This window comes from Phoca vitulina, unplaced genomic scaffold, assembly GCF_004348235.1.
Source record: "Phoca vitulina isolate PV1807 unplaced genomic scaffold, GSC_HSeal_1.0 scaffold29, whole genome shotgun sequence".
Taxonomy (NCBI): Eukaryota; Metazoa; Chordata; class Mammalia; order Carnivora; family Phocidae; genus Phoca; species Phoca vitulina.
Genome location: NW_022589732.1, coordinates 19674960 through 19702939, shown reverse-complemented (window position 1 = coordinate 19702939; position 27980 = coordinate 19674960). Strand labels below are relative to the sequence as shown.

Below are 27980 nucleotides of genomic sequence, written 5' to 3'. Positions count from 1 at the left end.
AACCGCTCAGAGTCAGAGGGGATGGCTCCAATGGCCAGAGTTTTGGAAACTAATTGAAAAACAAACTCAACTTCGAAAAAGTCATAGCTAGTCTTCACCCGGAGCTGGGCTGTGAGCTGTCGAGACTTGCAAGGGGTCCGGCCACCCAGTCGAGCTCGAGAGGTGGGCCAGCAGGAGCGGTGCAGGAAGCTAAGCTGTTGGGGGTCCAGGCACCAGCAGCGCTGGGTCTGGAGCCACCATCTCCCCCAGGGCAGGATGGGTCAGAGGCACACTAACCCTTCACAGATGGGCCAGCAGGTCCAGACACACCCGTGTAGCAGCAGTGCCCAGATCCCGACCCAGTGTCCCCAAGCTCTCTTGCCTGGACCATACCGCCCGGGGCTGGACAGAGGTAGCCTAATGCACTTCCTCCCGGCCTGCAGTCAAAGCTCTGCCTCGTGCTTCTAGCTGAGCATAACCAAGCCACAAGCCCGCTTGGTCCAGCTGTAACCTCCACACAAAGGATAACTGAAAGTGGCATGCAGAATCTAAAACAAATCACTTGATGAAAGTTACTCCGGATTGTGCCGACCATGATTGCCGTTACCCTCCACTGTCCTGTTGTGTCGAGTCACACACAGTCCCCCTGGTTCCCTTGGCAGCTGAGTTTACCCCTGCAATGCTTAATGCCATCTTGATGTCACTCAAAATAAAAACCACCAGGACAACAGCATTAATATAAAGATATATTCCATAAAAGAGTTTGGCAGTCAAAGAAAAGCATCATACTTCCTGAAAACACAAGCATTCTTCTTCCTCTAGTCTACAGAGAAAATTGTAAAGAAAAAAAAAAACAAGAACAAAAACAAAAATCATAACATCATCAACAAACACCCACCAGTGTACACCACACTAGCATGGACACTTCGGCGAGTCAGTAAAGGTAGCACTCAATCCCTGAATGATGAGGACAGAACTGGTACAAGATCCAGGGAAGCGGTAAGATAGGGGCCCAGCCAAAGACGCACAAACCATTCGGTACATAAGACAGACTTCATTTCCAAGAGCAAGCCCCAGGATAGCCCTGCCAGGGAGGGTGGACATGATCACCACAGATATCCTGATTGGGGACAGCGGAGGGGGGTCATCACAAAGGTTAGCCAAAAAAAAGAACCATCCCGAGCTTCTACACAGCTGCAGGCTGGGGTCTCCGGCTCCACACAGGGGCCCGGCCGCAGGTCCGCTCTCCAGGGAGAGGCAAATGCCAGGCCGACCAGCGGCCCTTAGCATGTGGCCTCGACAGGAGCCCTGGTCACAGGTTCCAGGCTGGCCGTCTCTGGCCCTTGCCTTGGGGGAGGGGGGGGAGGGGGTGGGGTGTGTGTGTCAGGATTCAAGTTCCAGGTGGCGGTTTCAGTAGCACCAAGACCAGAAGCCGGCGAGGCCAAGCTGGGGAGGGGAGTGGGTGCATGTGAGCTGGGGGTGCACAGAGGAAGGGGGAGCGCGCGTGTGCACCTGGGCTGTGAGGCATGAAAAGGGGAAGTGATGGGGTTGGTTCTTGAGACACTCAAGGGAACTGAGAGGGATGGCTTCAGTCCCAGACACCGTGTAAGGCTGCTTGGAGGGAATGCCAGAGGAAATGAAGAAACGGTGTGAGAACATTCTTATCCCTATAAATAAACTATTTACACACTTTCAGAGAGGGAGAGCCGACTCAGAGGAGAACCTTGCCCACGCCCCCCTCCCCCCGTGCCATCGGGCACACCGCTGGCGAAGCTGGAGGCGGGTCTCGCCCTGGCAGGGGCAGTGGAGGGGGCACTCCGTGGCACCCGTCCACACATGGCTCAGGCTTACTTGGACATGGCTGAGGATCCTGCAAACATCCCCCGACTTATGCAGACACCACAGGCTCTGCTGGCACGGTCCACCTGTGCCCCTTCCCCTCCCCAGGTCCTTCTGCTGCTGGGAGAAGCCTCGTCCGTGTCTGCTGGGCCCCCCCGCCCCCATGTCCCACCCGCAGCAGACGAGGCTGCCCTCCGGGCCAGCACCAGTGACACGAGTGGGGAGGCCAGGGTGCCCTGCAGACACGCTTAGTCTCCAGGAGAACCAAGTCAAGCCCTTTTCACAGCCACGGGAGCCTTCTGCCCCTCAGAGTCACCACCCCCGCTTAAAGACATGTTCTCTGTCTCTGGGTAGACCCCGGGGTGGGGGGGTCTCCGTCCCAAGTCCGTGCAGGTCAGAGGGGCCCCTCGGTCTTCAGCACCAGCAAACAGAAACGGGGAGGTCGCGGCACGCTGAGGCCGAAGACAGGGTGCTGGCTCTGGCTGGGTGCGTCCACTTCTCTCCCTCTGGATGTCGACATGACAAGCGTGAAGGGCTCTGGCCTCCATGGCGTGGCTCAGCTCTGCTTGCTCACCTCTGTTCCTCAGAAGTGATGGCCTGCCTTCACCGCCTCAATGTCCGAGATCAAGGTCTTCGCCAGGAAGATGCCAAAAATCTGAAACCAAAGCCAGGACAGGCTGTCAGCGGTGGGGCCCGACGGCGAGGTGCACGGGGAAGCCTGCACTGCACACCAGCCCCGGGCCCACTCTGCACACTGAGGACGCAGCACACAGAACAACTGGGCCTGTGGCAAAACAAGACCCACCCACCAGGAAAAAGTGAGTCCTGGGGTCTGTTTTGCTAGATCCCTGGGGCCCAGAAGTTTGGGGCACACAGCGGACAGCACAGAAGGCCTGCCTCCGACAGGGCCACGCACGTCACGTACCATGAGCTGGGGCACACTTTGCACCCGAGGTTAAACCAAAAATAACAGAGTCACCTGACTGGTTTCGACGCAAAATAATAAATCTCGATGTTTCCTGTAAACCTGGATTCCACAAAAAAAAAAAAAAAAAAAAAAACCTGGATTCCACAATAAAAACAAGGTTCTCCCTGATTTTACCTGTGCGGCCGTCTGACCTTGGTGACCAGCATCGTCATGTGGGAAGACAGTTTTTCTACCAGAAACAGACCAACGTGAACTCGGAAATCTTGGAATTTTATTTCCCCTTTAAATTCTTGTTGTGGTTTATATTTGATGAGCCAGTCCTTCTGAAGTCTGACTGCTCTGCCCATTTGGCAAGTAAATTTGTTCTTTCCTTTTCTAGGTGCTTCTGTGTCTAAGCTTCCCTCGGAGATCACTCAACACACATTCGCGGGGTGAAGGAGGAAGGGGTGTGTGGATGGTGAGCAGACCCCGGGCCGCGGTCAGGAGCCCTCTTCACTGCACCGTGTGGGAGGTGAACGACGCACTTTGCGCACGGCGGCGGCGGCCGTCCCAGAGGCTGCTTGGGGGCTGCCGGCTTCTCCTCCCAAGCCCTGGGCACCCCGGAGAACTCCTGGTTTCTCGGATTCGCAGAGTTCTTGCCTCCCCTCCTCCTCCCCATTCTCTCGGCCACCAGTCTTCCCACATGCCATCTGGTTCAAATGAACAGGTGCGACCCGCAAGGACAGAGGAAACCACAAAGGGCAGGGGGAACGAACCTGTAGCAGGGAGATGGCGATGAAGACGCCGGCCACGATGTAAATATTGCGCGGAAGCCAGCCCTCCAGCGCCTGGATGCAGCCTTTTGTGAAGATGGACTCGTCCCACTTGCTCTTCAGCTGCAGGGAAACACCACAGCGACCTGAGCCCAAGGCATGCGGGGCATCCCCACCCCGGCTCCCCAGAGGGTTCCCGCAGCGGGCAGGGTGAGGCTCGGTGGGAGCCAGGGTGCTGGAAGGTAGGTGCCAAGGACGGACAGAACTCTCCAGGAGAACTGCATCCACCTGCCTCGGTCTCTGCCCTCTCCCCTCTCCCCGGGCAGTCTGCATCTTCTACTCTGCCCCAACAAAGGCTCCCTGGCGGTGGTCTTTACCCACTCCCACTGGGCCTCCCCAGACTGAAAGAGGGACACACCCCCAGAGCCCACATCTGAAGGACAGGGAGGGAGGGGCCTCAGGGCTCAAGAAGGAAGATGTGCCTTTAAAGAGAGAAACTAGAAGGGCCTTCAGCATCTTCTAAGTCAGAGAAGTTGGCTGGGGAAGGAGAGGACAGTGGTTTCCCAGATTGTGTCCCCCACCCAGTTAAGCTTGGCTCCAGCAGCCAGGGTCACAGGAACGGTCGTAAGCCCACGGGCTCCTTCCAATCCTGACCCTTAGCGGAGACTCAGTAGGCACACGGGAGGTGCCCTCAGCACACACAGCCCACCTTCACCCACACACAGCCTCGCCCATGGCAACACTGATGGATTAGTAATCCATTTTAGTGGGGTGAGGGGCTGAACTGTGTCCCCCTAAAATTCAGATGTTGAAGTCCTAACCCCCAATTCCTCAGAATGTGACTGCATTTGGAGACAGGGTGTTTAAAGAGGTAATATAACCCATAACCCTAACGCTAACGCTAAACTCAATGCTCTGGAGAGATCTCTGAACAGCAGGATACCAGGCACATACCCATACCCTCACCCTAGCCCCTAACCCCTGACCCTAACAATAACCCTAACTCTAAAGTTATCCCTCCACAGAGGTCTCTAAACTGCAGGATAATAGGCACATACCTTCACACTGTCCCCAACCCCAACCCTAACCATTATGCTGGCCCTAAACCGAACCCAAACTCTAGATCTGAGGGAAAAAAAGATGTGTTACATATATACAACGGATTATTACTCAGCCATAAAAAAAGAATAAAATCTTGCCATTTGCACCAACGTGGATGCAGCTAGAGAGTATTATGCTAAGCGAAATAAGTCAGTCAGAGAAAGAGAAATACCATATGAAAAAAAAGGTAAATAAATTAAAATGAGGTTATCAGGGTAGGCTGTAATCCAATATAACTGGTGTCCTTATAAAAAGTGATCAGGGGCGCCTGGGTGGCTCAGTCGGTTAAGTGACTGCCTTTGGCTCAGGTCATCCTGGAGTCCCGGGATCGAGTCCCGCATCGGGCTCCCTGCTCAGCAGGGAGTCTGCTTCTCTCTCTGACCCTCCCTCCTCTCATGGTCTCTCTCTCTCATTCTCTATCAAATAAATAAATAAAATCTTTAAAAAAAAAAAAGTGATCAGGACACCAAAAGACACAGAGGGAGGACGAGGTGGGCACACATACAGAAGAAGGCAGCCACCTACAAGCCCAGGAGAGAGGCTTCAGACCAACCCTGCCAACACCCTAATGTCGGACTTCTGACCGGAGTTCTGAGGAGAGACGTTTCCGTTGTTTCAGCCACAGTCTGTGCTACTTGGTTATGACAGCCCTAGAATCTAACGCAAGTGGCAATGAGAGGACAATGCTGGTGCAGGCCCATCCCATGCAACGGACGGAGGTCCCTGCAGAAGGGCTTCGGGCCTCCCAAACCGGAGGCACACATCCCTGATGTCTGTGGTCAACAGGAGGGGTGCTCGTGGATTCCCCAAGTTCCCTCCTTCAGAATATCAGTCACTCATACCACCAAAGGCCACCGAGCAGTGCTGGCGGGGAGGGGGACACTCACTTCTCTTCACCCCCACACCCCCTGTGGCCTCAAGAAAGCCCTGGAGGACTCAGCCTTTCTCCCGCCCCAAGACCTGTCTCCCTGCTCATTGTCACCCCCGCCTCCATATGGCAGCTAAACCAAGCCACGCGCTCCTACAGCTTCATCCTGAACTCCTAGAGAACAGACACCTCCTGGGACTCCAAGGAGCCATTAAAAATATAGGCTTTGTTCCCGAAACTTTCATCTGACCTCTTTCCGCTAATGCAGTAACTGCTAGATTTTGTGACTGCAGTTCACAGGGCTGGGAATCACCCCCCTCACTGTTCCCGGGAGTCTTGCCACCAGCGGCTCCTACCCAGCTCGCTCCCAGCTTAGATGGCAGACTCGAGTCTCACCCACTCCAATTTGCACTTGTGCTAAATCAGGATGCTGGACCACAGGGAATAAACCTGACAAACTCAAAGTTGCATGCATCGGGTGCTCACCTGGGTCCTGACATCATAGCCACACTGTGTGTTCACAACTTTTTGCTGTAAGAAAAGCAGGAAAAAATTGGTCATTTTTGTTCTCTTGGGAAGCCAATGGTGGAAGGCTCTAGAAAAGTCCCAACCAAACATCAGCAAACACCTGTACAAATTCCACTATAGCTCACATCCTTTAATCCAGATGCCAACTAACCTTTCATACTAGGACAAAGGTTGGCCAGCTGTGTGTGTGAGGGAGACCTGTCTACATAGCAACTATTCAACTCTGCTCTCGGAGCATGAAGGAAGACATGGATGATGCATAAACAAATGCACATGGCCATATTTCAGCAAAACTTCACTTATGGACACTGAAATTTAAATTTCATATAATTTTCACCTATCACAAAATATTATCCTTCCTTTCATTTATTGTCAACCATTTAAAAATGGGTGAAACTGTTCTCGGCTCAAAGATCCCACACAGAGGAGGCTGGATCCGGTCCACGGGTCATAGTTCGCTAGTGTCTGCGCTGGGAGATGCAAGTTCCGCTCGCTCGGTATTTCACGGTCACAGTGGGGATCTCAGGCCCTAGCTGTGCGGCCGCAGCAAAACCCGAGCCTCTCCTGGGCTGGAGGAGCAGGCCTGCTTGGAGCCCCGGAGCCCAGTACCGCAGCTGTAAAGGGCTCACAGTTCTAGCAAACATTCAGTGCCCCTTCGCAGGTCACCCCAAGAGCCCCGTTTCTGGAACCCAGGGACCCGGGCCATGGGCTGGGAATGAGAACAGGTGAAGAAGAAAGGCGAGAATCCTCCACCACCCCAGACAGTGAGTACCCCCACCGCCCAGGCATTCTCTCCAGAGGACAGTGAAGAGGGCGGCCCAGGGCTCACCGCGTTTCTAGCATTTCGTCCAGGCACCCTGCGTGAGAGCCCCTCAAGGGAGGGACACGACTGGTTTTCTCCTGCTTCACCCAGAACACTAGAGCAAGGGCAGGTCATGCAAAACCGTTCCTGGGATTTACACACAGAGGGTTTCGGCACTGCAGGAACCAGGCGGTGGTGTGCGGAGGGAGCACAGGGCAGCCCGAAGAGAAGCAGCCCGGCGCCTCCAGAGCCCGGAACTGCTCCACGAGCCCCGGGGCAGGCCAACTCACCGCGGGGTCCGGCACGCAGCAGGAGAAGGGCACCCCACACTTCTCACGGCTGTAGCTGGCACCGCTGCAGTTGAAGTAGACGTTGAGGTCCCAGTCTTCAGGCCCATATGCCCCGCAGCACTGGTTCTGGGATCACAAAACCCGAGAGCTGTCAGGGGCTCTGGCTCTGAGCCAGGGCTCTGACCACCCACAGGGGAGCGGGGACACGAGAGGAAGCGCTGCTCACGTACACACAGAGAAATCAAGGCCCCCCAGCGACCTCCTGCATGCACAGAGATGCTGAGCATGGTGACCTGGGTAGCCTTTTAAGAAGGAAACCAGGAAACTCGGTCATGACCCCCACCCCCCCCCCCCCCCCCCCCGGGGCCCGGTCCAGGACTGGCTCCGCAGTTCCCCCTCGCCTCCGCTGGGGCGCAGCACTCTGGTCCAGACCCTCCTCCCCCCAGAGCTTCCCCTTCCTCCCCTCCCCTCAGCCCAGAGCAGATTCCTCACCCTCCTTGGAGGCCACTCAGTACCTCTGATACAGTTCTCTGGTGCCCCCAAGAACCCCGCCTTGTGGGCTGTGAGCGCGGCTCCCTCTCAGAGAAATTTCCAAGCTGGCCTTACTTCCCTTAGGTGCCTCCTTACAAAACACAGCTGCTGGACGTCTAACTCCCAAGGCCAGAATTGTGAGCGGGGTGGACAGTAACACAATCATAGCTCTGCCCCCCATAACCTGGGGTCTCTGCACCCCCCATTATCTGGTGTAGCTGCAAAGAGAATCGCCATTCATCTAAAAGTTGTAAAACAGCCAAACACTGACAACAGCACAGTGATGTCAAGGGCATCCCAGAGCAGGAGCAGACTCCGTTTTCACCCTCGTCCTGACTACTAACGTGGCTGTGGCCGTGATCACAACAAACACATGACCAGGATTCCTGGTTGTCTTCTTTCACTTCTAAGATAAAATCCCATGCCCCCCCTTTACCCTGCCCTGTTCCAGCTGCTTTCATGATTCCCGAGTACTTCAGCGTGAGGAATCTCCACAATTTACCGAGTGCCTCTGGAGAATGTATTTTCAAGGGGAAAGGCGGCACTGAAGGAGAGCGCCCTGGCTTCGAGGCGGGTGTGGGCAGGAGCACCCGGGCGCAGCGGGGTGCTGGGACAACGGGAACCGCCAGCAGGCTCAGTGAGGGGCGGGAGGAAGTGGCAGCAACAGGGCTGTCACAGACGAGTGCCGGTCACTATTACGACACAGCGTCTCTGGTCACATAAGTGGGTTTGGCCGGATCCCCGACATAAGGGTAAACAAGTTTTCGTGAACATGAGAGCGGACTAGAGTTATTTTTAATGCTTGCTTGCTTATTTTCTTCTCAGAACCCAAGCGTTCCACATGAAGTCCCTGAGGAAGCGAGGTTTTCTGGCAGTGCAAAGACGGATCACACGACGGCCTTGCCCCAGCCGGTGGCGGGGAGTGGGCCCCCCCAGGGCGGGGACGGCTGTGGTCCAAGCCTCCAGGTGCAGACGCACACAGGGGGACGGGGGCCAGATGGAGTCAAAGCCAAGGCCTGGGATGGCTTAGACAGCCCCCTGGGGACATATTCCAGGGAGGTCACATTCCTCCCCATCTGGGGAAGCTTCCTCCAGGCAGCTCTGCCCTCTCGAACAGGAAGGGGAAAAGGTCCCAGGGAGGAAGGGGACAGGAATAGCCTCAGACGGTGAGTCACACGCTGGGGGGAGGAGACGCTCTGCCCCTGGGTACCCACAGCGCCTGGGGACCTGCAGCCACCTGCATGGCTGGGACCGGAGAGATCTGGGCCCAGGGGGAGGGTGGCCGCAGGGGCAGCTAGACCACCTGCCCCATGCAAGTGGGGGAGGACACACTGTGAACACGCCCACACAGCCAGGCAACCACGAGCGGGCAAAGCTAAACTGACCAGAGGCAGGAGCGGCACCTCCCACGGCCTCCCCGCTACCTGCCATGCTGAGGAGGGACGCCCCGGGTTCCCTGCTAGCCGAGGCTGGAGCAGCGTCCCCGGCCAGGGAAGCCCACGCTCTACCCGGGAGGCCAGCGCCGGCGGTGCTTACGGCTTTCTGAAGGGAGTCAATGAGGTTCTGTAGGTCAATGTCGTCCCGGTAGGATCTGATGTTGCTCTCGAAGAACTCCCGGAACCGGTCCCTCACCCAGTCCTGGAAGAGGAAGGCCAGCACGGCCACGGCCAGCTCCAGGAAGAAGATGAGCACGATGGTACCGCAGAACTGCATGGGGCAAACATGGGATTGAGAGTCATCACACCTCCGGCCTCCGGCGGGGCCAAACCTCATCTGACCCGGGATCGGTGCCTGCCACATAGGGTGGGCTCCACACCCGAGAGACCAGCGCCGGAGCCCCCGGGGATCCCATGTTACTGGCTGGCAGCCCCGCCCCATCTGTAAATGCAGATGTGCACCCCCACCCACATCACAGCATCATTGGTAAGAGATGAGTGAAAGGACGAGAAAGCTCCAAGCCACCGTGTCACCCATTTCCTGTGAGGTAGCCTCCCTCCCCAACAAGCCCCATTCCAGGAATGAACGGCTAACCTACCCCACCAGGCCATCAGCTCCTTTAGGGCAGAGCCTGGGGCCCAGACACAGTATCTGACCACTCTCCTCACACACACAACCATCCAAGTTGCTAGAAATCTACTGTCACCCACACTTTAGGGACAAGGAAACCACTCAGGCATGTCACTTGCTTGAGGTCACGCAGCTCATGCAGGACATCTGAGTCCCTCTGTACGTGTCAAGACCTCCGTAGAAGCACAGCGCCCCTGGCCACCACAGTGGTGGCCTTCTGCAAGGGCCCCCCGCAGCCGCACCCCTCCCATCCGGCAGACATCCGGCCAGCAGTGAGTGAGTTCTCCTGGCCATTACCACCACTGGTCACCCTGCGCTCTAAGGAGCGAGGCCACGGCAGGCAAAGGTCTCAGAATAAGACAAGGGGAAACACCCACATACACACACAAACATACATACGCACAAGGCCCTCCAAAACGCAACCTCCATTCACACAGAAGGAAGATACTACATATATTTTGAAGAGGAAAAAAAAAATGAGAGAAAAAAAAACAACAACACATGTTTTGCTTTTTAAATTAAGCCTGGGGAAGAGAAGGCTTGATCTAATAAATTCAACAAATAATATATTGCAAAACACGATTATGTGTTCCCCGCCCCCCCCAGGTGCTATTTAATTTTAACTGAATGCATTTCAACGTGAATTTGTATCTAAATATAAAATCAAACTCTTCGTAACTGGCAGTTCTGCCAGGAAATTAAGGATTCTGCATTGCACATCCCAGTACATTCACACCCTGGAGGAGGGAAATGGTTTCCTAACTTTACTGGCAACGTCTTTTGATCTTAGCTAAGAAAGGCAAAGGTGAGGGCACCTGGGTGGCTCAGTTGTTAAGCGTCTGCCTTCAGCTCAGGTCATGATCCCAGGGTCCTGGGATCGAGTCCCACATCAGGCTCCCTGCTCGGCAGGAAGCCTGCTTCTCCCTCTCCCACTCCCACTCCCCCTGCTTGTGTTCCTGCTCTCGCTATCTCTCTCTCGGTCAAATAAATAAATAAAATCTTTAAAAAAATTAATTAAAAAAAAAAAAAAGAAGGGCAAAGGTGAGTAGCAAACAAACAATTCCTTTACAACTTCTGAGGGAAATAAGAGGCAAGGGAGGGGGAGAGGAGCTGGCTGCTTAGCCATCTCTTCCCTCCAGGAGCTGAAAACCAGAGGGGCCCAGCTTTTCCAGGGATGAGGAGCTGGTTCAGCTAATTGTTTCCTGAAACCTTACCGTTTGGTGGGCAGCCTCCTCCCCGCACTGCTGGGGCCCAGGGGTGGGGGAGGCTGTAAGAGCTGCGACCCTCTCCGGCCAGATAAGGGCTAAGCCCGCCCCGCAGAGCCCACACCCCTCCCGCCCCTCTATCTGTGGCTACTCACAAACTTGAGCAGGCAGATGTTCTCCCGCAGGGCCCCCACGCAGCCAGCGAACCCCAGCGTGAACATCACCACGCCCACCATCAGGACCAGCACCACAGGGTCGATTCCATGCAGCCGGGTCACTTTGGTGAGGTCAGACAGCACCCCCTGAAAGAGGCAGAGAAAGCATCAGCCTCATGGAGTCAAGGGTGCCTGGGGGATGAGGGGGTGCAGGGCGCTAGGTTGTGTCCAGAGCTAAATAAGGACAGGGACCTGTCTTCTGAGGCTCAGCCCTCTCATTAACAGCCAGGCCAGAACAGAGCGTGGCCCCTGCCCACTTGCCCTCTTAGGGGCCTCTCTGCCCACAGATCCTTGCCCGCCTCAGCTCCCAGGGCCCTCGCATGCAGCAATCCTGGGCTGCACCTCGGCTGTGAGTCCCTCCCAGGCAGAAGCCATACTTCTTCTGGAGACTGCAGGATCCCTGTGCCAGGCCTGGAGTGCAGGGCACCCTAGGGCCAGAGCCTCACCCTGACCTCTGGCCATGTGGCAGCTTACTCTGCACTCAGTTTGTGGAGAACCCCACTACCCTGAGCTGAAAACAGCTTCACTTTGCACACCCTGGTGGAAACAGCCACGCAGACGAAGGCAGCACTGTCCATGAAAGCTGCTGTGATGATGGGAGGTGTTCTATATCTGCACTGTCCCAAATGGTACCCACTGGCCCCATTGCTATTGCGCACCTGAGGGCAACTGAAAACCTGAATTTTAACTCATGTTTCATTTTAACTAATTTAAATACATACAGTCACATGTGGCTAGGGAGAACCAAAACCGACTGCGGAGTTCTACAGGATTCAAAGGAGGAAGGAGAAAGGAGCCACCGGCCCAGCACCCAGCGGCTCCCAGGCTCCCAGGCTCCCAGGTAGCCAGGCCTCCGCTCAGGGCTCAGCCGGAGCTGCTGCCGTTCAAGAGATGGCCACACGGTGGCGATATGAGTCACGGTTTGCAGGGGCTTGCGGGGTTTGTCCGCAGGACAAAGTGACATTGCACTTCAGCTCCTGCCCTTTAGGGGTTCACAGGCTACCTTGAAGATGCCTAAACCCCAAGGCGGGCCTTATTCAGCTCCTAAGGCCATGGCAAGAAAGCCCACAGATCCAAGCGCTCCTGCCTCCTTCTCCTGGAACCAAAGGGAGCTTCCACTGAAGGTAAGAGAGGGTCCCGGGCCTGAGGCTCGACGATGCTTTGGTTCCCAGTTTCCTGCCTGGCCCAGGGCAACTTGTTCTGCCTTGCTCCTTCTCTGTCCCCTCTTCCGCCCGCCCTGTAGCGAGGGTCCTCTTCAGCTCTGCGTCCCCAGCATGCACCCACCAGCGGAGCAGATGTTGGCTCAACAGCTCGCGAATCTGGTCCCCTCCTCAGAGCGTCCACTGCCCCTTGTCCTTCTGGGCAGGAAGAGCCTGGTCTCCCCACCTCCCCTCTCCTGCACAGGCTGGGCAAGGGGGTTCACAGGGGAGTAAGGAAGGGCGCCCAGGGGGCGTGTCACACAGCCCTGCCCCCGATCTCAGAAGGACAAGAACTTCAGGAATGAACACAACTGTGTTCAGGGAGGTGCTCGCTCCCAGAGGCACCGACAGGAGCAGAAGGCGGCCCAGGCCCGCCCCAGACACAAGGGCAGACAAGCCCCCAGGCCGTCTGAGGCTTCTGGGAACAGCAGAGGGCTCTCCACACTCCCGGAGCTCAAAAACCCAACCAGCCCAGCCCAGCCCAGCCGTGACCCCACCACAGGGAAGCAGAGCCAGTCCCAGGGCCCCAGGAGGTCTCACGACAAGCTCAGTAACTATTTCCCAGAGCTGGCTCTGTGACGACCAATGGCTATAAACCATTACCCCATGCAAGAATGCTTGTCAGGGAGGAGTCTGGAAGGAGCAATTAAAGCTGAACACACCTGCTCCAGGAGACCTGATGCTTCCACAGTGCTGGTAACAGTGACACCTACCTTTTCGCTCCATGCCCACAGTCCGACTCCAAGGAAGACAACTCCAGCCAACTAAGCAGGGGAGGGGGGGGAGGGAAGGGGAGAAGTGGGGAAGGAGGGAGAGAGGGAGAGAGGGAGAGAATTAGTTAAGTCTGAAACCAGCACCATGAACATGCTTCTGGGAGGAACGTCCACACTGCTAGTCAAGGGACGCTCCTGGCTCATGTCCGTGCAGACGGGCCAGCGGCAAGGCAAGCCCTCGGTCCCTGCAGATGACGCGAACTCTACCCCAGAGCGAAGGAATGGCCAGGCGTTTGGGGTAACTTACACCTACCTTCCCTGAACATCTGGACAAACTCAATGGCCCCCACGCTCCAGGGAGCAGAGAGGAAGATCTCAGAGCAGAGGCTGCCCTCGACACTATGGAGTCAGAGACACATCATGATGGCCCTGCCCTGTTTCCTCCACATTCCCAAAGCCCCTGAACTCACTTCAGTGCAGGATCTGGTATAAAGAAGACATGACCCTCTGTGACAGCCCCCCAGGTGCATTCACAGGCTCCCCGTGCTGGAGAGCCTCTCTCCAGAGCCCTGGTGTGCTCCGCGTTATTGGTTACTGGGTTATTTGTTACTGAATTAAAATAGGCCTGTGCTAAACAACACATTCACCCCAGAAAAGCAGCCCCCCTCCACCCCACTGGAACCAGGCTGCCTCACTGTACCACAACAGAAAGCGCCCCCCATACACCACACAGGTTTCTAAACCAGAGATTTTTTCCATATAAAACAAAACACCTGGCCTCTGAAAATTAAGCTGCCTATTTTTCTCCGTAAGTTCTTTATACCACGCTAGCATTTGCCTGCCATTCATCAGTACCTCCCGGTAAATAATGGGGCCAGGTCTGTCTAGGACTCACCTCTCCAAGGCATATTCTCACACTTTAAGAATCCCTGCCTCCTTTGTTCACTACTGGCCCCGGGGGGGCTGGAGTGGGAAGGGAAGGCCCTTCAAAGAAAGCCCCCAGGAGATCGCAACCTCTTTGGAATCACAAACCACCTTCACAGAATGCTTCCATGCCCAATACTTGGGATGGGATTGCAGAGGGTTCACAGACCCCTCACCGCTGGTTCCCACAGAAGCCCTGCCTGCACCCGATCCGTCCACTTTACAAAGCAGAACATGGGCCCAAGAGGGCCAAGATGAAAACACCCAGCAGTGGAGGAGAAGGGCCTAGAATCCAAGTCATTCAACAGATACTGCCTGAGGCCCTCCTAAGTGCCAGGCTCCACGGCCAGCACTGAGGACGCAGGCAAAGCCCCGATGCTGTTGCAGCTTCGACTCCAGGAAACAACACGCGGTCTGGTGACACCACCCTGGTTTTGCAACTCTGTGGTCCTCCGCTGATTTAACTAGTGGCTAAAGGCCTTGGTTTTTCTTGATGGGGTGCATGAGCACTTCCTCTCCTTCCCCAAGCATCTTACACTGCAGGGCAGGCAAGCCTGAAGGTGACCAATCACTGCCCACTGAATCCGGTAGGCTGCCCTCCCCGCCATTCCTCAAGGTCCCCAATGACTTAGCCTCTTGCCAGAGCTAGAGGTCAAGTCTTTTTTCTGTTTATTTGATCTGACCAGACACAGCTGGTCATTCCCTCCTGCGCTGAGGCGCTCAGCTGTGGCGACACAAAGCACTGGTCACTCTTCAGCCTTGCCTGCTGGCTCATCCTCCCCCAGGCACCTCTATAGGCTGGCAAGCCTCACTGCTCTGTCCAGGACTCCTCCGCCTCCCCCAGGTTCTCCAGATGAGGCTGTAATTCACATGGCTTGAAACACCATCTCTACACAGCTGACCCACAAATCCAAACCTCCATACTTAATGTCCACGTTGACTTGTGCACGGAAGATAGCTGACAACATTTCAGTCTTCACATGGCCCCAAATGGAGCCTTGCTCTCCCAGCCCCAACCAGCCCCTGCCAACTCTTGCCCTTCTCATTAAATGGCACCATGGCCACCTCACTGGGTTGTTTGGATGAGAAAACCTACACCTCATGCTCTCCAAATGCATTCAGAGCAAATGGGGGCCAAGCAAAAGCCCAGCCTGGGCCAGGTCCATGGTCACGCCCTACAAAGAGGCATCAGGATCAGGACAGGAGGTTGTCCTGGAAGTTGTCCCTCCCTATGCCTCATCCAGTGTCCCCAACAGCACTGCAGCCCCTCCTAACCGATTTCCATGACAGCCACCTCCCATCTGGCACCACGGTGGATGGTGAGAGAATCCTGCCCCTCTGAGACCCCTGGCTGAGTCAGGGCCAGCTCCCTCCCACTGCAGCCCAGATTCCCTTCTCTTACAACAACTGGGCACTAAGAAAAGGGCTCATGGGTTTTTCCATTCGGTTTTAAAGAAAGAACTAACGTGAACTTGCACCAGACAGACAGGAACCGGCAGGCTGGGGGGGATTACATGTCCGATCATGAGTTCAGTGAACACTGGCCCGAGGCAGGAACTTTGGGGACCAATTCTAGAGATGAGAAGACTGAGGGAGGACCAGACAGGGGAAGTGGCCCCGTGAATGAGCCAGGCCGGGACACTTGCCAGCTTCACCCAGCTTCCAGTGGGGCCCCCTCCCCTGGATCTCTCTGGGGCAGATGGTCCGTGGGGCTGGGCTGTTGTCCCTGGCGGCCAACCATCTGGGAGCGACAGTTCAGCTGGGTGCTTTCCAGCCTCAGAGTAACCTCCTTTGTCTGTCTTTTATGACCTGATTAAATCCCCTCCCAAAGGATGGGGCCAGACTCCCACTAAGCCCAAAGGGAGGCCGGCCTTGGGCCATCAGGTATGTACAGCACTGTGGTCACCATGGCAAGTGGTACCGCTCTTTCCTGGGCGCCGAGGCCGGCATTCAACACCTCCTACGCTTAAAGGGCCCCTTCACACCCCATCACGGGTGTGTGGTACTATTACCCCCCTTTCCAAACAGGAAAGCTCGGATGTAGAATGACTTGGTTATTTGCCCAAAGGCACACAACTAGCCAGTGCCAGAGTTCAAACCAAACTGGGTGTCTCTGACCCTCCTGACGGCACATTATCCCACCCCCCACAGGGCAGCCACCCGGGCCAGGAAGACAAGCGGCTGCCTGAGCCCCCCACCGCAAGGGGCAGGCACAGGGGCCCCACGGCACGGGAGTTCCGCAGAAGGGGCTTTCGGGCTGTGCAACTCTGAAGCCCACGACCCATATCCTCAGGTGGCGAGGGTCACTCTGTGGCCCACTCTGTGGCCAGGAAGCGGGGTGTCACTGTAAAGATTACTGACCCCTCCCCCCGAGGCAAAGGCCCCCTGTGGAAGGTGAGGGGTCCTCTCTGGACACTGGGCTAGAAGCTACACAGAATCCACTCCCCACGAGAGCAAGCCTGGGGCACTTCACCCAAGCAGGTTCAAGTGACAATGGAAGTGTAGACACCTGGCCAGGATACTGGGCAGGCTGGACAGGAGCAGGGTTCCAAAACCAAGCAGCTCAGAAGCAGCCCATCATCACCCACACATCAGTGGCCTTGGCCCCTTGCAAGATTTCATTTCGGGGTGTGTAAAAGGACTTGGGCAATTCTTACAGGCCTCAGAGGCCTCCCTGCAGGGAGCTCAAGTCAAACCAGCAGCAGCAATGCAACGCTCTCAGGTTCTGCGCCCACTGGCCTCTGGTTCTTGCAAATCCCCTGGTTGTCAGAGGTTGACGTTCACAGGGCTGCCTATGGGAGTCTCAGAATGAAAACGAGAAGGAAACCCAAGAGTAAGCCAAACTCAAGGCCTGAGTAGTGCTGAACACACAGCACAAGTCAGCTGGTCCTGGCTCCAGTCTCCACTCTGCAACTGTCTGGTGACAGGACTTCGTGCCAAGTCCAGGAACTCCTCTGTGCCTATGATTTCCTCTGCACAATGGGAATGACCTTTCCTGGGTCATAGGAGGGTTGCAGGGATTGAAGGAAGTATATCACAAGTGACATGCTTACCCCAGGGCATGGAGCCGGCCCAAGGGAGCCCTGCCCTCCTGCAAGGGAGGGGAGCAGAGCAGAGGCATTGAGGGGCCGTCCAGATGCCACCAGCATCTGCTGGCCTTTAGACTCTCTGCGCCCCACCCCCCCAATAACTTCCAGCTCCAGCCTTTGTCCTAAGAGAAAGTCCTTCTTTCCAGAGGCATCTGTTTTATTGGGTCTCAGAGACAACAGTGAAGTAGAGTTCAGGGAAACAGGGCCTCTGAAGGCTTTTTAAGTAAGGTAAGAAAGAATGATGGAAAGAAAACAGGACAGAGTGGAAGAAGCTAGAACAGAACCTCAGCTCTGTTTCTAATTCACCCTGTGGCTTTGAGCAAACCATCCCTCTCTTGGACCTCAGTCTGCCAGTCTGCAAAACTGAGCAGCTGGAGGCGGTAATTGCAAAGGCCTGTACACCTCCCACGGCCTAAGCTCTGCCTTCATAAATCATGCCAGGGTGGCAACCCCACGGTCCAGGCACTTTCCAGGATAGGAAACCCTGACTCTAGACCTGGTGAGTTCAGAGAACACCAGAGAGCTCGTGACCACTTGAAATGCCAACAACTCAAACTACTGGCCAGAAAGGACTCCAGAGGGCAGAGACTCTAGACCCAACCTGACCCTGAGAGCCCGGGGGGCTGACAGTGAGTCTCAAGATATCTGTCGGGGTTAGGAAGCCTCGCCCTTCAAGACTGTAGCCACTGTGAACCCTACAGAGTACAGGGAATGCCACTTTCAAATAGTCCCACGTTCAAAGAGTCAAAACTAAGCCACTTCTCAGTGGGAGTCTGCAAGGTCTGGGAGACGGAAGGGACACTGGAGCCCGGCTTCCTCATTACAGAGGGAAGCGAAGCGCAGGGCAGGATGGTGCCTTGCGCGGGGTCACACAGCTATCACACACCAGCTTTTCCTCCTGCCGGAAGGGCGGTTCTGAAAATAAGAAGCGTGTGTGCCCTTCCCAGCACAGCCAGCAAACACATGCTAGGGGCCCCGGTGAGGAGGGGGAAGGACTACCCAGAGGACTCGGGCAGTTTCCACAGATGTCTCTGAGTGTCCAGATAACAGAGAGCCCACCCCCACCAAGCCCCGCCCAGGAATCACTGTGTCAAGGCCTTTGACAGGAAGGAGGAAGGGCAGAGTCATCCAGGGAGGTTAGAGGCAGCTCCCCAGGCACAGAGAGAAGGAACCCCAACCCAGCCTCAGCCCCACCTTCACCCCAGCCTCTACCACTGCCGGCACCGTTCAGTGAGGAACAGTGGGGAGAAAACCAAAATACTAAGCCAGCAGTTGACATTTCTGTAGAGGGCCATATAGTAAACATTTTCAGCTTTGTGCTTGATGATCTCTGTTTCAAGCACTCAACTCTGCTTTTATAGCAGGAAAGCAGCCAGAGATAATACGTAAACGAATGGGCAGGGCTGTGTTCCAATAAACTTGTATGTGCAAAACCCGGCCGAGAGCCAGGCCTGTGAGCCGCAGTCTGCCTAGTCCTGCACTGAACTTTCACACTGAAACCATCTGGACCTAGAGACCAAAGACAGGATTTCCTTCAGCTTGGCCACACGAACCCCCGGGCATCCCTATAATTCAGGTCTCCAACCTGGTCTTGTCTTTAAAGTACCTGAACAGGTCATAAAAAATAGCCTAAAACTGTAAAAAATCTCAAATGATCCATCCCCACGATGGACTATTATAGAACAGTGAGAACCAATGATCCACAACTACATACGACAGCATGAATGAATCTCACACACAATAGTTAGCAAAAAATGCCAGATTCAGAAGACATCATACTGTTAAGGAGGTGTTATGGACTGGATGTTGTGTCCCCCAAAATCTGTATGTTGATGTCCTAACTCTCAATGTGATGGTGTTTGGAGATGGGCCTTTGGGAGGTAAATAGGGTTAGATGAGGTCATGAGTGAGGCCTCCATGATTAGTAGCCTTATTAAGAGAAAGAGAGACCAGAGCTCTCTCTGCCATGTAGGACACGGCAAGAAGGCAGCCATCTGCCAGCCAAGGAGAGAGCCTCAGCGGAACCCAACCGTGCCGGCACCCCAATCCCTGACTTTCAGCCTCCAGAATGTGAGACATTAAATTTCTGTCATTGAAGTCAACAAGTCAATGGTATTTTGTTATGGCAGCCTGAGCTGACCAAAACAGGAGGAATGCTTAAGTGGGAAAACTATATCTAGCATCTAACCAAAAGTTACTAGACAGGGGCGCCTGGCTGGCTCGGTAGGTAGAGTGTGGGACTCTTGATCTCAGGGCTGTGAGTTCAAGCCCCAGTTGGGCATGGAGCCTACTTAAAATAAAAAAATTACAAAAAATTTACTAGATAGGCAAGAAGGGAAATAAATCTACTTTTCCTTGTGATCTATAACAAGGAAAAATATTCAGTAACTAGAAAAAGACACAAACATGACAAAGAAGGTAGAATTAGCTAAGACATGAAAACAGATATTGTACACACCCTTGGGGATTTAAAAGGAAATATAATGAGGAAAGAAATAGAAAACAGAAGGTCCAAATGGAACTATTAGAAATAGAAAATACAACACTGGAAATGAAGAATTCACTAGATGGGTTTAACAGCAATTAGACACTAACTACAGAAGAAAAGATGAGTCAACTTGAAGACAAAGCAATAGAAACTATTTGAACTAAAGGGTAGGGGTGGGGGATTGAACAGAGCCTCAGTGACCCACGAGACAACAAGGAGTCTGAGAAGAAAAAGCGGGAGGAGGTGTGTATTTGAAGAAATAATGGTCAAAGTAGTCCTAAATCTGATGAAAACTATAAACCCACAAATCCCAAAAGCCCAATGAACCCCAAACAGAATAAAGAAAACCACACCAGCCCGTATTATAATAAAACTGCTGAAATCCAGTAATAAAGAGAAACTGTTGAAGTGAGCCAAAGGGAGAAGAAAGGACACATTACATACAGAGTACACATACACAAGATATTTTCACCAAATGAAATGAAAATGTATCAAATGTGTGGATGCAAAAAACACAGAGTATCAAATACCTATACTAGGAAAGAAGATCTAAAATCAATGATCTAATCTATTTTACCCAGCTAGAAAAAAAGCAAAGTAATCCCAAAGTAGAATCAAGGAAATAAAAATAGGCGCAGGGGCGCCTGGGTGGCTCAGTCAGTTAACCCTCCGACTCTTGATTGCGGCTCGGGCCATGATCTCAGGGTCGTGAGATCGAGCCCCGTGTCAGGCTCCACACTCAACGGGGAATCTGCTTGAGATTCTCTCTCTCCCTCTGCCCCTCCCACATGCTCACACATGCTCTCTCTCTCTCTGGCTAAAAAAAAAAATTAAAAATGATAATTAAAAAATAGGAGCAGGAATCAATGAAACAGACTGAAGATGGATGGTGGTGACAGCTGCAGAGCAATGTGAACGGACCTAATACCCCTGAACTGTGCATCGAAAAATGACGACAATTCTAAATCATTCTGTATGCTTTACTACAATTTTCAAAAATAAAATTTAAAAATACTTTTTAAAGTCTTTAAAGATATCAGTGAAATTCAGAACAGAAGAACAACAGAGAAAACACCACCTACACTAAACGAAGTCAGATCCGAGAGTCCATCCTAACCAGAGTGACAGGAGGCAGATGGACGGTTTGCCTGAGGACGGGGTGGGAGGGAAGTACTGCAGAGGGGTACAGGACAGTTTCTGGAGGGACAGAAAGGTTTTACGCCTTCACCGGGGTGACGGTGATTACATGGGAGTATACAACTGTCAACTCGTCGAACTATACACTGCAAGTGAGTAAGTGTTACTCTATCAAATCTACACCTCCATAGAGGTGATATTTACATCTCCCTAGAGCAAAAAAAAAAAAGAGAGCGAGAGAGAGGAGAAGAAGGTGGGAAGATGGGAACCAAGATGGGAACAGGGCACTCGCGCACATGAGACAAATCAGCAGACTGGGCCTTGCCAGCTATCTACTAGGGAAGGATGCAGAGTTATACATATCACCAGGTACCCAGACTTGACACCACCCCGGCAGCATATAATAGTCACATGCACCGGGCAATGATCACAGTGTGCTGTGAACAGCCCTTCGTCAGAAATCCCTGCTGATGATCCCGGCCTCCCACATGCCCAAGTGAGATCAGGAGCTGAAGCCTACAGGGAGTAGCATCAGGGCGCTCTAGTGGAATCCCTGATTAAGCAATCCTTGCCCTCGGCCTTGGCAAGTGCAAATGTGGAAAAATACACACACACCCCTAGGAGATAAGGCGGTCTATTTCCTATGAATTGGGGCAGCCCTTCTAGAGAAGTAATTTTGACTGTATAAATATGTCAACCAGGTCAAAACAACATAAACACTCTCTGACCCATTTAGTCTCACTCCTGGGACTCTATCCCAGCAAATAATTTCCCTCCCTTGACCAAAGGGAGAAATCTGTACTACACCAAACTAATCACTGCATCCTTATCTAGGATAGTAAAAAAATTGGAAACAACCGAAATCTCCAATACGGGAATTTCCAAAAATACAATCAGGAAAACTATGTGGCAACCTAGAATGTTCTATGCTAGGGGATGCTGACATGAGAACGCAGACCTCATGACTGCAAGGATGCTCTCACAAAGATGGGAAAGCGTGTGCGACTGAAGACAGGATGGAGCATGGGGAGGGAACGGGGCAAAGCTGGGATGCCTTGTGTAGTCTCCTAGAATTTCCATGCAATTACAAAAATTTGTTAAATAAAACTTGAAGAGAAAAAGGTACCATTTCTCAGCAATGAAAGTGAAAATACTCTGCATTCATTATTAAAGCCCTAGACTTTCCTTTTTGATTGCACTAATTACGCAGACAGAAGCAGAGAAATTGCATTTGAGATCTGAGGCGGGGGGCGGGGGGTGTCAGGCCCTTGGGATGTGGTGTTACATGAACAGAGTTCAGCTCAAATAAGGGCAATTCTAGATCAGTCAGAGTGATCCAGAGACACGAGCTCACCGCAGGATGTGGGGAGTCCCCTATCAAAGGATGCACACCATAAGGCCAAAGAGAATTAGACCCTCTACCCACAAAGGTGCTGGGGGCAGGGGGAGGGGACTGACCTTTCACTCCTTCCATGTCAGACTTGCTTTGCCTCTCCTGGGTAGGGTGACCACATGTCCTGGTGTGCCTGGGACAGCCCTGGGATACACCTGTTGTTCTGGCCGAATTCTTAATAACCTCTCTTTCACCCTTAAAAGTTTCCCGACTTGTCACCCTACTCATGGGAGGCCTTTGTGGCTTTGAGGAAGGGACCTGAAGCGACTCTGGTCAAGAGTCCAAAGGCCTGTGGCTCTCTGCTCACCTACAAACAGGCTGCCCATTGGGCTCCGAAGCTAATGCCCGCACTCCCCGCACAGGGAAGCTGCCCGTATCTCCGAGAAGGCCAGTGGCAGGGGGCTCTCCTATCCTCGGAACATGGGCTCATTGTCTGTGCCACAAGGGGCCTCAGTTCTTCACTTTCAATCCAACTGTGAAATAGATCCAGGCAAGGGCTTTATCTGAATCTTCGCCGATTAAACTCAATGCCGGTGGGAAGCGATCCTGCAGTTGCAGACATCATCTGAATCATCCCCTCCAGAGGAGTCACTCGGCCAGACCGCGAGGGCTCAAATTCTTTGTGGAACCAGGTGGGGTGAGAACAAAGAACAGGGCCCTCCACAGCCCTTCCTCCAGGGTTTACCTCTCCCAGCTGCCCCTCCTCTGCAAGTCAGAGAGATTGCTTTATAATCGCAACTGTGGGAAAGTAGCCACAATACAGAATTTAGCCGTCTGAACCATGTGTGCGAGGCCAGCTCAGGGGCACTCAGGGCGGCCACGGTGTTGAGCAACACCGCCACCAAAACTGGCACTCTGTCCCCACTCAACACTGACTTCCCCTTGTCCCTCCCCCCACCCCTGGCAACCCCCTTGTCCTGTCTCTGTGAATCCGACTACTCTGGGTACTGCCCCTAAGTGGGACCGTACAGGATTTGTCCTTCTGTGATGGGCTTCTTCCACTTGGCATGATAGCCTCAAAGCTCACCCATGTTGTAGCACATGTCACAATTTCCTTCCTTTTTAAGGCTGAAAAAGATCCCACTGCATGTACAGAGCACATTTTGCTTATCCATTCATCTGTCGGTAGACACTTGGGCCGCTTCTGTCTTTGGGCCTCTGTGAATAAAGCTGCTGTGAACATAGGTGTGCAGACATCTTGCTCTTTCATTATTTTGGGTCTATGCCCAGACTGGAATTGCTGGATCATACGGTAATTCTATTTTTTGACATTTTGAGGAACCTCCATACTGTTTTCCAGAGCGGCTGCACCATTTTACATTCTCACCAACAGTGCACAGGGGTTCCGATTTCTCCACATCCTCGTCAACATCTGTTATTTTGGTGGGGGGATGTGTGTGCTTGTATGTTTTAATAATAGCCATCCTAATGGGTGCAAAATGGTATCTTCTTGCCGTTTGATTTGCATTTTCTTTTTTTAAAGATTTATTTATTTATTTATTTGAGAGACAGAGGGAGAAAGAAAGAGCGCACAAGCAGGGAGGAGGGGCAGAGGGAGTGGGAGAAGGAGAAGCAGGCCCCTCCCCCCCCGCCGCCCACACTGAGCAGGGAGCCCGATGTGGGGCTCGATCTCAGGACCCTGGGATCATGACCTGAGCCGAAGGCAGACGCTTAACAGACTGAGCCACCCAGGCGCTCCTTGATTTGCATTTTCTTAAGTCAAAGTGACATTCTGCACTTGAAACAGGTCTCATTAATACAACCAAAGAATGGCTATGATTAAAAAAAAAAAAAGGTAGAGGAGCACCTGGCTGGCTCAGTTGGTGGAGCATACAACTCCTGATTTTGGGGTTGTGAGTTCGAGCCCCACACTGGGCATAGAGCCTACATACATACATAGATAAAATACATTTTTTTAAAAAGTAGAAAGTGGGGCACCTAGGTGGCTCAGTTGTTAAGTGTCTGCCTTCGGCTCAGGTCATGGTCCCAGGGTCCTGGGATCGAGCCCCACATCGGGCTCCCCGCTCGGTGGGAAGCCTGCTTCTCCCTCTCCCACTCCCCCTGCTTGTGTTCCCTCTCTCGCTGTCAAATAAATAAATAAATCTTTAAAAAAAAAGGTAGAAAGTGCTAGTGCCCTCACAATGCTGTCGTCTAGAAGCATGTTTACCTGACAACCCCGTGAGAACTGCATGAAGCCCTGCTCCCCACTCACTCCGTACACAGACATCAACTGCATCCCCGTTTGTCACCCCAAGCGAGTACTAACAGTCCCTCAGGAAAATCTGAGCCCCGAACTGGAGGGAGAGAGCTTTAAAATCCCTGTTAGAGTGCACAGGTGTTGGCTGTGAAGTATGTCAGCGTGCAAATGATTCTGAATGGGGCAAAGCGCTCAACAAAACCTTGTTTGTTCTAGCCCTTAGTACTGATCAAAGCAACCACAGCTTGCCTTCTGTGTATCTGAACCTGCTTGCTAAGCCCAGGTCTGCCAGCAAAGCTGCAATCCTGTCCCTCTGTTCATTCGCCAAAACAAAACAAATACAAAAACTCTCTGTGCAAAACAATTATCTATGCTTTGCTTCAAAACAACAGGCGGAGGGGGGTGTGGGGAGGATATAAATTAGAATTGGCTATGAGTTGATAAATGTTGAAGAGAGGTGATGGGAACATGGGGGGTTGTTAGATCGTTTGATTTTGGTTATTTCTTCCATTTCAAAGAGAAAACTTCTCTGACGAGGTAAGGCTTGGCATACGACTGTATCTGTTTCCAGCGACCCTGGGAGGCAGGCGGCAGGCCTGTGACATCAACATTTCACAATGAAAACACGAAGACTCCTCGGGATCACTCAGTGTGGGTGCGAGTCCAGCCTGGCACCCGGGTGGTTACCCCCCGCTTCTCAGGCCTCACCCCACCCCTGAGCTCCTGGGCAGATGAAGAGAGCAATCACTGCTAGAGACCCGGCAGAGAGGCGCCTGGGTCATTTCCCCAACCAAGCTCTCTTGTGCCTTGGTTTCCTGACTGCTTTTGTCCCTTCCTGTTGGGCCCCAGCGCACACCAACTGAGAAACAGACTCTCGACCACACAGACTTGTCAATCCTGCAGAAGGCCGATGACACGGCAGCACCCTTCAATCAAGCAGACTTGCTACGATTCTGGAATCAGGAGCTCCGCTATTCGAATCTGGGGCGGCCGAGCTGTTATTACTGGGAAAGTTGGGAAAAAGCTTCCCAAGAGCAAAGAATCTATTCTGAAGAGAATGTGAAGAAATGGAGATTAGCGGGCCCTCAGCCACAGCAGCGGGAAGTTTTGCTCTTGCTGCAAAATTCAGGATGACCTTCAGAGGGCAGGGCAAAGGCCAAGCAAGCACAGCCTGGGGGTGGGAGAGAACAACACGTCAGCTAGGTGTCCGAGTGTCCCAAGTGTCAGCCTGCCTGCCTAGGCCAAGGGGCCCTCCACCAGACACCTGGCCGGTGGGCAGGGCCTCCTGGTGGGGCCAGGGAGGGGGCAGGGCCGGTCTGGGAAGCCATCCGCTGCGGGGATGAGGCAGCCACACACACCTCCCGTTAGGAGAAGCCCACAGGAACGATGTCCTGCGTTGCCTTATTTCAAGGGAAATGATGAAGTTGCTGGGGACAGGTTGTCCGGGCACAGAAAAAAGACGTGGGGTGAATGACCAACCCACTGAATCCCACCCTGTTTCTCCAGGACAGAAACCCCCCAAAACTTTGAGATACATCATTGGGAGATGATGCTATAAAATCAAGGGTAAAAAGCTGAGAAGTCTTAGTAAATCTGCCTTGTTTGCAAGGCAAACAAGGCCCAAACAGGGCATGCCGACACCCACAGTTGAAGCAAAATGTGGCATGACGGCCGATCATTCCGTCCCTTCTTCTCCAAGTGCCCCCCACACAGAAGCTGACAAGCAACACTTGCTGAAGGTGCACGACCGCGTCCCCTCAGCCACCTGCATGGACACCGTGTCTGCTTCTCCCCGGAACCAGCCCACTGGTTTCACACACATGCTATGTTACCTCCCCTGACGCCCTGACCGTCTCCAGCCAGTGCCTGAGTTTCCTGGTCTTCTTCAAGGCAAGAGTCCTTGAAAGAACCGCGCTGAGTCACGGTCTCCACTGTCTCACATCCCATTGGCTCCTCAGCCAGCCCCAGGTAGGTTTCCATCCACCCCCAGAGCACGCAGCAGCTCTGGTCAGGGTCACCAACAACCTCCACCTCGTCAAAGCCAATGCCAATTTTCTGTCCTCATCCTACGTCACCCCCCCTGCGGCACAGCTGACTGTCCTCTCTACGCGGGAGGCCTCAGAGTCTCCTAGCCTCCCCTCAGCCCACCCACTCACAGCCAACTCTGGAATGGACTTTCCTCTGCAAGGTCACCTCTAGCATCCCAAGACTCCATAGTCACACCTCTCCTCTTCTCAGTCAACACACTCTCCCTCCATGATCTCATCGAGCCTCCCCCCCTTCCCCTGATGCGGCTCAGACTTTCATCTCCAAGATGGTCACAGACATAGGAAACGGACATCTCCATGCGGCCAAGAGACCATTTGAACACGTCTGTCCCAAAATTCTCTCTCAGAACGTGGTACCACCACCCATCCCTTCACTCGGCAGAATCATTCCAAAATCAGATCCAACTTGTAACCTACCAACAGTTACTAAAAGAGGCAGAGAATAATTCCACCTACTTACTGAGCACTGTAAGGTCCTACATGACCTGGCTCCTTCATTTCTCTGTCCTCACTTGTGTACCCTCCCCCTGTACTCACTGAGCTCCAGCCACAGGGCCTTCTCACTGTCCCTTGCACATGCCCAGCGCATTCCTGCCTCAGGGCCTTTGCAAATGCTGCTCTTCCAGCCTGCAGCTTTCTGCCCAGACCCCCACTGGCTGCTTCTTCACAGGTACTCTGGTCTCAGCCCTTAAGTCGCCTCCCTGGAATGCCTTTCCCCCACCTCCCTAGCCAAGGAGCTTCCCCTCCCTGCTCCACTGCTCAGGAGGCTAATACCATTATTGGTTAAACACAAGCACCATACGGAATAGGTCCACTCCTCGCTCCCAGAGCACAGAACAGGGCCCGGCCCACAGTCAGGAGGGCACGAAGCGCCCTGCTGCCCATGTGTCGTTGGGAGCATCCCCAGGGCAGGGAAGGGGGAAAACAGACCTACGTGTGGGCCAGAGCTCCGAGCGTTCCTGAACCTCCAAGGCTGGGCTAGGGGCCCATTAACCTGGTTTTCCATCACCCTGGCCATCCCTGTCACAGTACTGTTAACAGCCGGTTTTATAATTAACTTGTCGCTGGTCCTGCCTGAGCTGGGCTCTCAGCCCCGCCCACCTTCTCCTCCAAGCCTCGCAGGGGCCCCGGCCAATCAGCAGTACGTGAACAATCATATCTACTGAATAAAGGACGAAGCGAGGGACCCGAGGCCGCTCTCGGTGACTCACCCAGAAGACAATGTTGTAGCTGAAAAGGAGGTACTTGTACCAGCAGCTGACCTCGGCGTTAGAGTATCTATAATAGTGCATCTTCTGAGAAGCGGGATCTGTGGACAGACACGGGAGTGATGAGATGACAGGTTCAGTTGCAAAACGGCTCCCCCAAACCTGCTCCCCCAGAAAGAGCAAAGGTGAGGTTCACACACAGACTCCAGAAGGCTCCAAATCGTTTCCGTGTTCCTGCACGAGTCCAGATACTGCTTTACCATCAGTGCCAGCTACAGACTGGGCAAAAATCATGTTAAGTCAACTCTCCAAAAAGAGCCAAAAAAAGAAGAGAATTTCTGAAAGAATGGAGGATGCCAATTTCTTTTTATTTTTTTAAACATTTTATTTATTTATTTGTGAGAGAGAGAGAATGAGCAGGGGGAGGGGCAGAGGGAGAGGGAGAAGCAGACTCCTCACGGAGCAGAGAGCCCGACGTG

At 53.5% G+C, this 27980-nt stretch overlaps 1 protein-coding gene across 1 annotated transcript; it reads right to left on the bottom strand.

Annotated features, from left to right (window-relative positions):
* Window positions 1-116: 116 nt before the first annotated feature.
* On the bottom strand, window positions 117-27834 carry TSPAN14 (tetraspanin 14). Its single transcript, XM_032423821.1, has 8 exons — window positions 27505-27834; window positions 13018-13068; window positions 11046-11192; window positions 9155-9325; window positions 7088-7213; window positions 5954-5998; window positions 3502-3621; window positions 117-2473 (listed from the first exon to the last, which is right to left on the bottom strand). The coding sequence occupies exons 1-8, from the start codon at window positions 27583-27585 to the stop codon at window positions 2402-2404; spliced, it is 813 nt and encodes a 270-aa protein (XP_032279712.1). The 5' UTR covers window positions 27586-27834; the 3' UTR covers window positions 117-2401.
* Window positions 27835-27980: the final 146 nt, after the last annotated feature.

What these genes read in the sequence shown, in the direction of transcription:
- TSPAN14 (XM_032423821.1), bottom strand. Translation starts at nt 27,585, where the DNA reads ATGCACTATTATAGATACTCTAACGCCGAGGTCAGCTGCTGGTACAAG. An exon ending in GCTACAACATTGTCTTCTGG is followed by an intron (nt 13,069 to 27,504) that starts GTGAGTCACCGA and finishes TCCCCTGCTTAG; the next exon opens with TTGGCTGGAGTTGTCTTCCT. An exon ending in TCGCCATCTCCCTGCTACAG is followed by an intron (nt 2,474 to 3,501) that starts GTTCGTTCCCCC and finishes CTTTGGTTTCAG; the next exon opens with ATTTTTGGCATCTTCCTGGC.